At 46.8% G+C, this 15,193-nt stretch overlaps 1 protein-coding gene across 1 annotated transcript in view; it reads left to right on the forward strand.

The window, feature by feature from the left end:
- Nucleotides 1-15,193, forward strand: part of Kif26b (kinesin family member 26B) — a 405,568-nt gene that overhangs the window by 149,796 nt on the left and 240,579 nt on the right. The window contains exon 3 of the mRNA XM_051147982.1: nucleotides 5,377-5,913. Coding sequence (XP_051003939.1) covers nucleotides 5,377-5,913 — 537 coding nt within the window. The remainder of the gene's footprint in view (nucleotides 1-5,376; nucleotides 5,914-15,193) is intronic.

A 15,193-nucleotide genomic window follows, 5' to 3' on the forward strand; every position in this document is an offset into this window, starting at 1 on the left:
ATATTGATGATTCAGGAATGATGGTTTTAGTCCATTCTATGCAAATGCTACTCTCTTAGAAATTTAGGGAAAGGATGAGAAGATTAGCTGAGGCCAGAGAATATCTATTCAGATACTAAGGAAGAAACCGTAGAAGAAGGGTGGCCACTCTTAGGAGCAACGAGGTTATGAGTGGGTAGCTGCCTTAGCCTGAGATTAAGAAGCCTCTCCTTTCAGTACCCCTTTAGCTAGCTGGCTGTCACTGTAGTAAACACCCAAGAGCACCACCTTAAAATTGGAAAACGTGTATTTGATATCATGGTTTAGAGACTTCAGTCCACAGTCTGGGCAGGATACTACTGCTTTTAGCTCTCTAGTGAGGCTATCAGACAACACTTCCCCACCGGAAATGAAAGGGAGTGCAAAGGGACCACGGTCCCTTTCAAAGGACCACTCAGATATCCTAAGGACCTTTCATCAAGTCCCTTCTCTTAAAGGCCATAGCAGCACTCTCTGGGGACCTTGCTTAGGTCATGAGACTTTGGGGGAATATTTAAGATGCATATTATCAGAGACTCATTTATAAAGAGCGAGTAGGTGAGGAGCATAGGATGATTTGTTAGGTTAACTGCTTTAGCCTAGATTTTGCCCCATTCATTCATTCATTCATTCATTCAATTTACAAGTATTTCCTGTGAGATGCCTATGTAATAGGCACTATGCTAAACAGTTAAGGACTTAAAAGTCGAAAGAATAATTTTTCTTACATAGCTGAAGAGTCTAATGGAGAAATTAACTGTACAAATAAACACAACCAACAATAACTTAGGCCTCAGAATTGAAGTTTGAAAAAGAAGGCACGATGCCACCAGATGTGTATTTTATTACAATCGTTGTAGGGGTAGAAAGAGGTCAAGGCTAAGCATGAGGAGGCCATGTCAAGTGGGGAATGCTAAATGCGTTAACGTGGCTGTGGGCGTCAGAGCGGAGGCTAATGGTGGCCTGAGCATGGAGGCAGCACACAAAGAGGAGGGAACCGAGGCCTTCTCAGAATTCCCATTTAGCAAGTCTGGCAACTGGATGTGAGCAAAAACCAGACAAAGATGATTCTAGATTTCTAACTTGGCCCCTTGATGGCTCAGAATATTATCTGCTTACATAGTGATTCGGGGAATGAAGGAAGATAAGGGGGCAAAGGAATTTAGCTTAGTGTTGTCAGTTTGAAGGGTGGTTTTGAAGGGGTAGCGTTTAGGAGGGCAATCAGGCAGGGGCCACAAGAGGGAATTCCTAAATGCCATGGTAGTGGTGTAGATGGCCACTGAGGCTATGAACATGGGTGTGACTGCCTGGGATGACGTCTCTCAGATGTGTGAGGCAGTCAGAGTGAGTCATTAGACTGAGGGAGAGCCTTGTAGGTTGTGTCACGAGACCCAGTTTTCTGAAGTGCCCCAGGACAAGTGGCAAAGCCATGATCACACCAGAAAGTCACATTATGGAGTTTTCTTTGTTCTTTTGTAGTCATTGCTAATTGTGACAATTTAGATGTGTGAATATTGACTTCACCACTGCTTCCTTCTGAGGGCCGTTACCAGGCACTCAAACATCTTTTCAAATTCCTCTTCATGTGAGAGATGAGACAGAAATAATATGGTGTATCTTCTCTTAAAGAAGAGAGTACTGTATATAGAGTTTGGTGTATACTCACTGTATAAGGCCAACCCTCTTCCAATGTACACTCTGTGCAGCAGACTTGGGCTGCAAACTCTATATTTTAATTAGAAAAGTTAAAGTTGGGGGTCATCTTATACGCCAGAAATACAGCACTTAGAGCTTAAAAGTTTAGGCTGAGAATATCGCATTGGTGCCAATGGATCGTTTTCATATGAAGTAAAGATGGAGGTATTAAATAGGAGTTCTGCCTGTGTGTGGTTTATGCTGCTCCAATTTGACTCTTTCTTGAGGTCTTAGGGTGGGTCAGAAGCAGAACAGTACAAATGAGCAAGGCAGATGTCAAGCTGGGTGCCTGGCTCTCTTTCTCTGGCTTTGCTAATGCAGCCATTCCTCCTTAGTCCATCTTCTGGGCCTGCACTCATGTCAGGAAAGCCCAGCATGTGCATGTTTACCATGGCTGCAAATGCTTGTTACCACTTGTTTTCCCCCGCATTTGACACTGAATCCCCTCTAACTTAGCACTCATAGAAAATAATGTCTGTAGACCATCTTTGAAGTCTTTAGCCATACTAAAATATTTAGAAAAGCCCTAGAAAGGCATTTTGGTTCCCGTATATGTTTCCCTTCACTTGTTGAAACCTAAGGATGATACAAACCGTTGCAGGGCTTTTGGGTCAGGGGCTGCTCAAGTGAATGACCATCTCTTGGCTGTCAGCCATGAATTGATTCTTCATTCAACAGTTGTCTTAGCCTTCCTCTGCTGGAGATAGCAATGGGTCTCTGATAACTTCTTGGCTGCCTGAACCAACATATTGGGGATCGGCCCTGCTGTGATGTTAGTGGGCTTGTTGGCTCCCTTAGGACTAGTGTTGTTGGTATAGAAAAGAGTGACAAGGAGCTAGAGCCCTCAAGGATGGCTTGTGATTCAAAGGGCTACAGAGTCCCCTGGTGTGCAAGCATGGATGGATCTTGGAGTCACTACAGATCAGATTAAAGGACTAGCAGAAGGGTGTGGCATTTGGTAATCTAGGAGCCAAGAAGGTCTACTGGATGTGAACTCACACAGGACAGGAATCCTCCCCACATCCCCACCGTGGCATGATGTTTGGTGTACTAAACTAACATTTGCTGAATGTTGGAAGTTGAGCTATGAAGAACAACAGGCTGAATAAAGAAGGGGTTAGACTTCAGAGGGGGAACAGTACAAATCAAAGAGAAGAGGGAAAGAAATAGGGACGGCTCATGAGCTCTGTAGAACATATATATCTCTATGTTAATTAAATTCAGAATCTAAGCACAGCACTCCAAATTCAAAATACCACAAAGTGTGCACGTGACTTCTCTTGTATCCTTACTGTGGTATTTCTTCCTGATGATTGAGTTAGCAAAGGTAACATTTCAGACAGGGTCTTATGTAACCAGCATGACCTGGAACTCACTCTATGGCCAAAATGACCCTGAGCTTCTGATCTTCCTACCTCTGACTCCCGAGCCCCAGAACAGAAGGCTCGCATCGCCACATTGGATTTATAGGGTGCCTTAGATCAAACCCATGACTTTGGACATACTGGCCCAGCATGCTGCCGATTAAGCTACAGTCCCAACCCCGCAAAAACATTTTAAACAAGCAATTAAACAGAGACCTCTCGAAGCCCAATAGATTATTAGTGTCTTGAAAGTATACGTGCTTGGTTGTGGATTCTGTTAAAATGCCCTTCTGGTTTCACAGGTTATCTTAAATCATGCAGTGGAATGTGGGAACAACCAAGAGAATGCTGGGATGACCTAGGGACAAAATACTCTCATTTAAAATAATATTTTCAAGTAGCATTTATTGATGGGAAAGTTGTTATTATCTAATGTCATATGGAAAGCAATCAATTATATTGACACATTTGGAGGGCTGTATAAACTCCTTTTGAGTTAAATGAACATTTCCTATAAAACCTTCTATTTGTGGAAAAAAATACATAAATGTATTCTGACTCTTGAAGTGAAAAAAATCATGGACAGCTAAGTGGTCAAGATGTCTGTGGTAGTCTAAAATTTCCATCCTTTTAGATCTACTTTGTTGGTAAACTGAGGTGACAGCCTGTTCTAGAATGGCCTCCATGAGGTTCTTTTGGGTCCTGCATGCTCTTGAGCTATGACTAAGAACTGTCTGGACAAAGCAGCTGCCACTGAGGAGGATGCCACAGTGAGCCTCATCATGCCTGCACGGCTTCTCCAGGTGGACCCCAATCCGGCCTGACTGCCTAGTGTACTAGTATCTTTATAGGCTGCCTTGAGTTTCCGGCTCCTAAGCCCTCCTTGCCCCTGCTCTGTGAAGAGGCCTCTTGATTTATTAATCAATTAATCAGTGCACGATGAGGAGCTGCTCAGGATAGTTAAACAGGGAAAACAAAACGCTGGGGCCCGTCATCCAGACAGATCGTGATTAGGAACAAACCTCCCACTGGCCAATCTTCCTGCCCACCATGGTTGCCCTGCGTTGCCTTCCATATACACCACTCAGTCCAGATGGGTCTCTGCTCCATAAAAACTGACAGTATTTTTCTGAAGAGAGAGAGAGAGAAAGTGTGTGTGTGTGTGTGTGTGTGTGTGTGTGTGTGTGTGTGTCCTAGAGGAAAAATGATCCCTGAGATGAGGCTCATCCATTACTCATGATAACTGTTAAACCTTGCAAACCCTGCTGGGCCCCAAACTTGTTACGGTGGGTCCTTTCACCTATGCATGGACAGTGCTGCCCTATTCTGCTTTCCCCACAAATGAATTCATGGAGCTGGAAGAATGTTACAGCAAGGACAGGACACAGTGGAGGAGACAAGGAAGTTACCCAAGGTCACAAGGAACAGAACTGGGAAATATTTTGACACCAGTTCACATGCCCAGAGCTGTTTCTTCATGCAATCCTACTTCTATGGGGGTTAATGCAAAGTGAATGAGAGATGGCGTCCTCATTACCCCCACTTGTTTTTCAGATCTGACCTTGGAGCATGAGTTATGAGAGTCAGGGTTGAGACAGAGGTCTCACATGGCAGCCCAGGCTAGCCTGGAACTTACAGCAATCCTCCTCCTCTGCTCCCTAGTGGTGTCATTTACAGATGGGAGTTGCTACAGCTGGCTGAAGAGTTTCAACAGTAGTTTTATGTGAATCTTGTGGGGGAGCACCTGGGACTGGTCAGGAAATCAGAAAGAAGATACAGAAGATGGTTCCACGTGGGGCCAGGCACAGGTCTTCGTTTGCTTGAGGAGGCGCACCAGCTCCTGGAACAGGCTAGTTCCTGGATCTAGAATCTGTTAGCTTTTCCTTCCCTGTGGCGCTGACTTAGCATACATGCTGCTGAGGCCAAAGTCGGGCAGAATAGAATCTCTGTTGCCAGTCACAAGCAACACTTCCATCCCCTGCCAGCTCTCGGCTGTCCAGAATTAGGCACTCACACCCACTGTGCTGGACAAGGGAGGGAATAGTGGACATAGGAAAGTCTAAAATGCTCTCCTTCGGCTGAGCCGTGGGGGCACCTAGAGATTGTGTTTTGTTCTGTGTCTTTAAAGTTTTCACCACCTGATTCTTGCCTATGCCCACCATCTGATGCTTCTCCTGCTCTGATTTCTTCCTGGCAGATGCCAATCAAACAGTCAAGCCCTTGGGTTGCAGGTGTCTGAACCAGACTTAGCAGCATTGAGTTACAAGTTGTCCCTTCTTTCTGCTTGTGTGTTCTCTAGGACCCTGCTTTCTCTGCTGTGATCCACGACAAACTCCAGGTCCCTAATACCATCAGGAAGTCATGGAATGACAGAGACAACCGCTGCGACATTTGCGCCACGCACCTGAACCAGCTGAAGCAGGAAGCCATCCAAATGGTGCTGACCTTGGAGCAGGCAGCCACCGGCAGCGAGCATTATGATGCCTCTCCAGGCTCACCCCCTCCAATCTCCAGCATCCCCACACTGGTGGGGTCCCGACACATGGGTGGGCTCCAGCAGCCCAGGGAGTGGGCCTTCGTGCCTGCCCCCTATGCCACCTCTACCTACACAGGCCTTGTCAGCAAACACAGCAGCAAACCCAACAGCCTTGGGGTCAGCAACGGTGCAGAAAAGAAGGGTGGATCTCCAACCCACCAAGCCAAGGTCAGCCTCCAGATGGCCACCAGTCCCAGCAATGGGAACATCCTCAACTCAGTGGCCATTCAGGCTCACCAATATCTGGATGGCACGTGGTCCCTTTCAAGAACCAATGGGGTTACCCTGTACCCCTACCAGGTAAGCACCCCGACAAGCAGGGGAGTGCAGGGTTTCCCTCCTTAGGTACCAAAATGATCTCAGACTCCAGATCTCCCTCTAGAAGCAAGAGTCAAGGTAGAGGTAGGCTGTATTTCCTTCCTCCTGGGAGCTCCTATCTTAGTGCTTGCCTGCTTCTGTGTGAGCCCACAGGGTTCCCATCAGGGAGCTCTAGCCAGACCTGCCTGCTGTGGGAGAGTGTCTGATCTATCAACTCTCATTCCTACCCTCTTCTTGCTTAGCTAATACCTTCTCCGTAAGGGATCTTGTTGGTTCGGGCAGCACCAGGGACTTCCTAGCTACCAGCTGTACTGTGTGGTATAGTGATTAAGAGTGAAAAACCTAAAAGGGCTCGGACTGGGCCGACACCCTGACCTGCACACATGCTAGCAAGATGACTTTGCACAAAGGGATCGCCTCATCTCAGGCTCCAATCTATCCCTTGGGAATTGATACAATAATGGTAGGGATTAAACAAAGGTATGTATATAAGACACATAGCGTGTTGCCTAGCATCTGATCTGGTGTTAGACCTGACCACAGGAGACTTAGAAATTAAGACAAGTGGGTAAGAGTGTTTTAACTCCAAGACTCAGTAGTTTCCCTAAATTTAGGATTTTTAAAGCAATTGAAGAGTCAAGCCAGGGCATCACTAGACGAATTTTGTTGTTGTTTTATTGTTTATAGATGAAGGTCTCTTTGGTATCCCATTCCCACTGTTGGTACCTTCTGAAAGGGCTGGAAAACCTCTCAAACCTTGGCGGACCTTCACTTTTTTCTGTCTGAGACACCTTTAATTATTTTGGGACCGGTCACAGAAGGCTTTCTCCTGTCCCCTCTTCAGGTTCTGAAATGAGTGCATACCCCCAGGTTTCCTTATATGAAAGTAAGAGCAGGTCTCAAATCTGGGGAAAAATCGTCCTGACCCAGACGTGGTAGTGTGTACGTTGTAATCCCAACACTAGGAAGAGAGAAGAAAGTGAGGCTTCAGGCCAGCCTGGACTGCAGACAGTTCAAAACCAGCCTGACGTGCATAGTGAAGCCTCTCCTCCAAAACGACAACAACAGCAACAACAAACACAACAACAACAACAACAACAACAAATCCCCAAACAAACACAAACTAAACCAACCAAGCCAAAATATAAGAAAAATAATTAGTTCTGATTTTTCCCCAGGAGAGTTTTCTACTGGATGAGGGTCAGGGTCAACATGTGTACTCTATCCCGTATCTGCTGTGTAAGGACCAGCACAGACTCTCGACTGTCACTGATGTGGAAAGGTGGCCTTAGTCACGGTGTTGGGAATGTAATTGGTATACTGGATAATCCTGAACACCTAGGGTCCCTTCTCATCTGTGCTGTGTCATATGGGGTGAGCAGCCTTCCCTTATCATATGGGGATCCAAGCTTCCTTCATCAAATGGGTCACCATCTTTCATGGGCGTCAAGAGTTCTCCACTTTTTTTTTTTTTTTTTTTTGTACCAACCAAGAAATGAAGACTTCCTTAGTCGGTCTGAGTCTCGGCCCGGGTGCACAGTGTTTCCATTCACCTTCTACTGTCAAGAGTCCAGCCTTCTAGCCTCACTTCCCCGCAGGAGAAACTGGGAGAGCCAACCCGCTCATGTGCCCACAAGAAAAACAAACCAACCGAGGGCACACAGAGCAGTTTTGTGACATGAGGCAAAAATCCAGGGCAGCATAAAATGTGGCTGATAAAATGTGAGTACCCTATAGCTTCCCCCAAATATTTTTATTTAACCCCACAGTGGGCCTGGAAGGCAAAGAGGAAATAGTTAGATCTTTTTATAGTCAAGGAACGCGATGATTAGAGAAAGTGAACGGCCTGAGACTACACAGCCAAAACCAGACCGACATTAGCTTCCTCCTCACCTGGGAACTGGTTTCCCCTCTGTGTTGCTTCCAGCTTCCCTAGCTTGGCCCTGTGCAATCCCCTATCACCCTCTCTCCCACATATGGCTTCCTTTGAGACCCAGAGCAGGCAAGGAAAACAATTCTTTTTTTTTTTTTTTTTAGGAAAACAATTCTTATTTTGGCCTGCAGGGGCTGAACAGCCATTTGACTTTTAGATGAAGTTTTGTGTGGCTTATCTACATATACCACATTATATGATATAACTGTATATTTATATACCACGTAAACAGGCTAAGGAGCCAGTAAAGAAACCGTTAAGGAGACTTCATAGCCTACTCGTGAAAGCCATTACCCAGGGTGCACATTAGCTTGCTTTTCTTTTTGCTTTTAAATTTGTGGTTATGAGTATCTTGCCAGCATGCATCTATGCATACCGAGTGTGTGCCTGGTGCCCGCAAAAGGATGCCGGGTCACCTAGAACTAGACTTACGGACTGTTGTAAGCAACATGGAGCACTGAGCGCTCTTAGTCACTGGGCCATCTTCCCGACCTCCTTATAACAGATATAAGAAATGATGCATTTGCAGGAGAGAAAGGTTTTGGAGGCTTCAGTCTGTGGTCAGCCGGCCTCTGCATCAGTTACTTTCCTTGCTGTTCTGACCGAGTGCCTGACAGAACAACTTAAGGGGAGAAGTTTTAGTTGAAAATGGCACAGACCATTAGGGCAGGAACGTATGGAGGCGAGTGGCTCCATGGCAGCATGTGGCTGGGATGGCTTCTGATCTCACATCGTGACAGAACTGAAGCAGCATGGGAGTTCTAGTGCTCATCTGATTTTTCTCTTTCATGTAACCGAGTTCACGGTTGGACTCAGCTCCTCAGCTGATCTTACTGAAAGTAAGCCCACAGATGTGGCCAGAGGTCTACTTCTCATGCGTTTCTAGACCTCAGAGCTTATCTGTGTCTGTGGTGAGACAATCTATGCATTACCCCTGTCCTAGGAAGTAAGAGAGGATGCCAAAGCCTGCTCAGAGCATGCCCCCAATGACTAAAAGACCTCACATTAAGCCCTACCTCTTAAAGGCCCTACCGTCTGTCTCCCAGCGATGCTGTTCTGGGACCAAGCCTTATTATCTGGGTCCCTGGGGAGCAATCTGTACCTAAACTAGAGCTGTCAGAAACAGAACTTGTCTTCTTTTCATTTGGGACAATTCGTTTAAAAATTATCATTAAAAATATACAATGCATTTAAAATATTTTTAAAATTATAAGAAGCAAAACATACTTGTTTTTAAAACAAATAAAATGGAGACTATACAAAAAGTTTAAATGTGAGTTTTGAAAACCCACATCACACAGAAATAAGTTATTTAGTCAGCTCACAATTTGTGAACTTGTGACGGGACTCGGTGCTTTGGCTTTCGCTTGATTGACTGGGCATGGTTTCCCATGCTGTTATGTATTTTTCTCAAGTATGATCTTTGGGGCTAAAAAAGTAGCTCACTGGAAGAATGCTGGCTCAGCACCTACATGCCACCCCTCTAATACTTAGCACCACAAAAAGAAGTAAAACATGATGTCTGATGTTAACATGATATCTGTGAAGCTTTTCTAATGGATATGGCAGAATATTAGAGAATATTTAGAGTTTAGGTTTTATGAGTGTGGATTGCATGCTCAGGAGAACAGCCTTCTACCAAGGTGGCATTTTTACTATGTCCCTGATAGTGCCAGCGCTATGCTTATGCTACACAGACAATTCATGTTTCCCCTTCCACAGTGGAAGCCATCAGAGCTAGTATAGTCTGGACTGCACCTATGGGCTCAGCTGCCACACCAGTACTGATGACCCTAGGACAAACAGTTAAGACCACAGCTTTAATATAAATACCCAGAGACGGAGATGCATGAGACGGGACAAGGTAGAAGATGCCTGAGGGGAAGGATGGGGACATGGATGCATTCCTTTTAGAATATATCCACAGTAGTTCTCGTTCCATCTCAGGTAAAAGAGAATTTCCTGCACGCACAAGTATTTTTTAAGCTCTTTGTCACAGGGTAGGCACTGTGCTATTTGTTGGGTGGGGCTGCCTCAGGTTCCTGTCCTGTGGGCCTCAAAGTGAGGGGGAGGCGCCAGGCACAGGTGAAGAGGTTGGCAGGTGTGTGTACAAGGGCGGAGTGATGCTTGGCCATTCTGGGACTGTGAGGAAACACTGGGGTCCAGTTCTTGCTGTGCTTTAAGATCAGATTCAAAGGTGCTGTGAACAAAGTCCCATCTGCAAATCGTCCTGGATCCATTTTATTGGCATCACCAGAGCTGACCAACTCATGTATTTCCCCTGAGTAATGATTAAAGGGACCGGAGGAAATCTCTCCGGGATAAAGAGATTTGGGGTCTGGCTATGAATCAATATCCCACATGTTGTGACTGTGTCACCCTGATGCCCCGGGGCGTGGGCTCCCGGGTCTGGCAGACTGAGTGTCTCCTGTTGTGAGCATCTCCCTGCAGTAAATATTCTGTAGTTCGTGGTCTAGCCAGCTCATCAGAGATGGTTGACTGCTCTGCAAGCCAGCTGCAGTTTCCCTGCTCACCCATACTCCCACTTCCCTCCGCAGAGCCGATTTCCTCTGGCCCAGAGCCAGAAGTGTTCCTTGAGCAGAGAAGCATCTAGAATTGAATGAATGTTGAGGGTGCAGCACCACTCCCAGGAACCTGAGCCGGTGGAGACAGTATAGGAGCGGAGGCTGTCCTTCCAAACCTCGAATGCAGTAGGGATGACAAAGACGAGGCCAGGCTTCCAACAGGCAGCCTACATCCTTTGTGAAGTTTCTGCTTCACATGAGTGAAGGGGAAAAAATTTTTTTTTGGGGGGAGGCAACGAGATTACCTCAGAAATGATAAACAAAACACAAATGTAGTTTCTTGTGACATATCTTTGAGAGTTGATTTTGGAGGCGAGGCTTTTCAAAGTTTGAGTTTCTTCTGTTGACTTGCGACACTCCGTGTAGTGTAAATAGGCACAAATCAGAATGTACATCACTTGGCCATGTGAGTTTTGACACTGAAAGGACGTGAACGTATCAGTTCGCGTGCTCATCCGTAGGTTGACATTATCTCCCTTCGAATGGCAGCTGCTCTGGCCCGATTCACTCTCCCAGTGGTTAAGTGGCCGCAGGAGAGACTGGTGATCTCAGGTTGCTGGCATTCGAATCTTCTGTGGGTTGGTATCTGGCTCTTGCACCAAGCGACTAGGAGATCAGACCCAGACTCCTCCTTGGTTCAGAGTATCACAAACTATGGTGTCACAAAAGCCACCATTTTTAGATAGATGGATGGTTGTGTGTCCCCCCCTCCCCCCCCCCCCGTCAAGAATGTGTATTTGGCCGTGTATGGTACATATCCCAAGGATGTGGTAGCTAGGGGGTAAGTCCAAAGGAACAGTCACATCTTATGAATGATGGATATGGTTAGAAAGGAGCTCCCGAATTGTGTCAGGAAGCTTAAACAATGCTTTGCATCTGTCATGAGTTTTGCGTGCTAGGCTAAGGAAGGGCCCCCCGAGAGGTGTTCATGTCCGGGTCAGTCTGTGGACGTGGAACCCTGCCTAGGATTTGGTGGGCATGATGAAGGATCTTAAGGTTGTCTGAGAGTGTCTGGGTGGACTCAGTGGAATCGTAAGTATCCTGGCAAGGGTGAGGCAGAAGGAGCAGAACTGGCGAGGGAGAGGAGGGGAGATGCTATGCTACCAGCCTTGATCAGGGAGGAAGGGGCCACTGGTCAAGGAGGACAGACATCTGTAGAAGGTGGAAGAGGTGAGGCGGCAGATTTTCCCCTCAGAGCCTTCTCAGACTTCTCCAGACCACTGAGATAATAAGTCCCTGTGGGTTTGTTCCAGTGGCCTTAGGAAAGAAAGCATTTGGTAACTGACAAGCTGATAAGAACAAGAGAGATGAGGTTTGTAGACCTGCAGGATGGTGAAGCACATGGGCTTCTCATCCCACACAAGGAGCTACCTCACCCACTGGGCCGGCCAGCACATCAGCGAGTGGGGTTATTTCATTTGGCTGCCTCCACAGAATAGCTCATACTGCCCCATTGCTTCTCAGTTGTCTCGAATTCCACCCCCCCCCGCCCCATTGTTACAGAGTCATAACGACAGGCAAGCCACGGCCACTCTCCACTGGTATCCGGGATGACCATTGTGTAAGTCTCTCAGAGTGTCGAAACTGCAGAAACCATTCCAGGCTGGGGGTGGAGAGCCTTGACTGGAATGCACGGAAGGGTGTTTCTTTTTTCTGTCAGGCCTTTGGAACCAAAAGAACAGGGTCTCATAGGACTGTTCCAGAAAACAAGTCTCACCTTTCCTGGTACCTTGAGGATCAAATGTATTTAAAAGTCCTTTGAGAATTTTTGGCCCCCCCCCCCCAACATAAGTATTGGCTCTCATCCGTTTTTACTTAGTAAGTTGAAGACAGGGCCTGGAGGTTTGAAATGGAGGAATTATCAGTTGGCTTCCTTGAAAATGGAGTTTGCAGTCTTTGGCTGCACACTAGAATCCCTTGGGAGATTTAAAAGAAATCCTCAATGTCTAGTTCACACCCCAATCCAAAAAAATGAGAACATCTGAGGGTGAGGCCCAGGCCGTACTTTGAATCATTGAGGCTGGGAACCCCAGCATTAAGGAATGATTTATCTATCACTGGTCTAATAACTTCATGGAAGGCACCAGTGAATTTATGTAGGAAAGTAGTACATAGAGACAAAATGTCCAAGACAAGCAACTTAGAAGACAGAAAGAGGCTAGGAGATGTCTCAGTGGGGCACACAAACACGAGGACTCACAGTCTCCAGGGTGCGTGCAAAGCTGCATGTTAGTGCACACCTAGAAGCCCCGTACAGTGAGAGGGGAGCCAGAGACAGGAGATCCTAGAAGTGCGCAGGCCAGCTAGCCTGGGACATACAGTGGCGAACAAGAGATGCTGTCTCAAATAAGATGAAAAATGAGGTCTGACACTCAAGTTTGTCCGTGGACTTCCACATGTATGCCATGGTGTGCATATGTCCGTACTCACATGTGCATTTGTATGCATGCATGTGCGTGGGCAAGACACACCCACAAGCATGCATACATACACATGAACATGCACACACACATGGTGGTGGCAGGGGAGAGAGAGAGAGAGAGAGAGAGAGAGAGAGAGAGAGAGAGAGAGAGAGAGAGAGAGAGAGAGAGAGAATCCTTTTTAAAGAAGAAAGGTCTGTTACGGTTTACAGCTTCAGAGTTTTCAGCCCCTCGTGGCTCAACCTTGTGGCCTTGATGCAGCAGTCTGGGCAAGGGTGAGAAGTTTGCGGTGGGAGCAAAGAGCCAAAGAGGAAGATGCTGAGGTCTCAAGGTCATCCTTAAGGTCCTGTCCTCGGTGACTTACCGTCTCCTCACAAGGCCCCACCTCTTAAAGGTTCTCCCAGTAGTACTGAGGTGAGGGACCAAGCCTTTAGCAAGTGGCTTTGGGGGGAACATTCTAGACCCCCAAATGCATTTATGAAAAGGGAAGAGAGAGCAGTTTGTTAGTTTCATAGGGTCGTCATAAAGAATTGTCACCAACCAGGCCGCTTAGAACACAATGTTTTTCTCTCAGCTCTGGGGGCTGAAGTCTGAGGCTAATGTGAAGCAGGGAAAGTGTTCCTTGCCTGTTCTAGACTCTGCTGCTTCCAGGCTTTTGATGGCCTATGCTGTACTGCCCAATCGTTGTCTGATTCCACATAGTCTTGTGTCCTACGTTCTCTCTGTTGGAGGAAAAGACACAAGCCATTGGATCTTGAGCCCCCTTCAGTCCAGCACAGTCTCATTTCCATCTTTAACTAGCCATATCGACAAAGACTCTATTTCCAAATAAGGTCATGTTCTGAGTTGCCAAGTGGACATGAATTTGGGGCCGATTCTATTTAACGATAGAGAGGGTGACAGGCAGGTGAAAAGGGAAGTTGGAGGGAGAAAGTGAAGTAGCCACAGACTCTTTCCCCTTCAGGAATGAGCAGGCGCAGGTATGCACAGCTGGGATCCCACTCTGTAGGCAGCAGAGACACAAAGGAAGGGAAGATAAAGAAGACAAAGCAGAGAGTGGGGCGGGAAGAGCCTTAGCCACACACGCACCCTTATAAGCCAAGCAGAAACTCTAGAGTGGACAAGTGAATTGTGGGCAGCTTGGGGGAAGGGTCAACAGGAACACACTGGCCTCCTCCCCCAGTGTAAACCTCTTCCAGCTAAGTGTGAGGATACAGCCAGGTTAGCAGCAAACAGCACTTCTACAGCCTTCCTTGGGAAGATGAGCTAGATGGTCTAACCTGACACTCATGGAAGAGGGCCACTCTATTTCCAGTGTCCTGGCAAAGTTAACTTGGTGAGAACAATTTGTAAATTTTTTTTCTTTCTTAGAAATATCCCTAGGCTCTAGAAAGAGGCTGGAAATAGTAAGGAAGATGCCTTGTCTGCCTCAACGCCTATGTGAGTGGATGGGGTGAGGTGGCGGGGGTCAGGTGGGGAGGGTCAAAGGGCAGAAGATTTTTTGGCATGTCTGCCCTGATTGCAGCTAAGTTAGGCTGGCTGTGGGTAAAGCCTAGCATTGCCACAGCATGGCGGTGGGACAGGGGTGGGGACTGTGGTCAGAGTGGGCTCTGCATCCCTTCTCCTTCCAGCCATCTTTCCCAGCTTGTCTCCAGCCACAAAGCTTTCGCTTTGTAGCATCGAGGAAAAGCACCGAGGTGTTTGTTGTCCACAGTGGGCTGGCTAAGTGGAAGTCATACAATTCTGGTTACTTTCAAGATCTCCAAGGGTGCTAGGCATCACAGATTTTCCCCCAAGTGTCACACAGTGAAAGATGGAAAGCTGGGGTCGTGCTAGACCTACCGGCTCACACACAGAAGCAAACCCCAGCAGCCTTGCTTGCTATGGAGCCTCCTAACTATGGACGGTTTGTACTTTCTCCTTGGTAAAGACGCAGTTGTTGATGAGATGAGGTCCCTTGATGTGGCCCTGGGTGTAGCACCCAGTAGCCTCCATGACATTTACTGAAAGCGGAACGCCATCTTCCTTCAGCCAAGTCACATGGTTAGCTGAATGGACTCCGTGTGGCTTTTTCAGTAAAGAATTCACAGTAGCCGAAGAAACAATACGTGACCCATAAAGTCAGCATCAAAGCTACAGCTGTCTGCACAGAAACCAGCTTTCCACGGAGCACGTCACATTTCAAATTGATAAAATACTGGAAGACTCTTTGACCAACTTTCTCCCATGTTGGAGGTGTTTTAAGGAAAGGGGGATACATATATAGACTTGAATCATTTAAACTCCATGGGATCATGGAGGGGGCCAATTTAAAATAATTCAAA

The sequence above is a fragment of the Acomys russatus genome, chromosome 6 (assembly GCF_903995435.1).
Source record: "Acomys russatus chromosome 6, mAcoRus1.1, whole genome shotgun sequence".
In the NCBI taxonomy this organism is placed as follows: domain Eukaryota; kingdom Metazoa; phylum Chordata; class Mammalia; order Rodentia; family Muridae; genus Acomys; species Acomys russatus.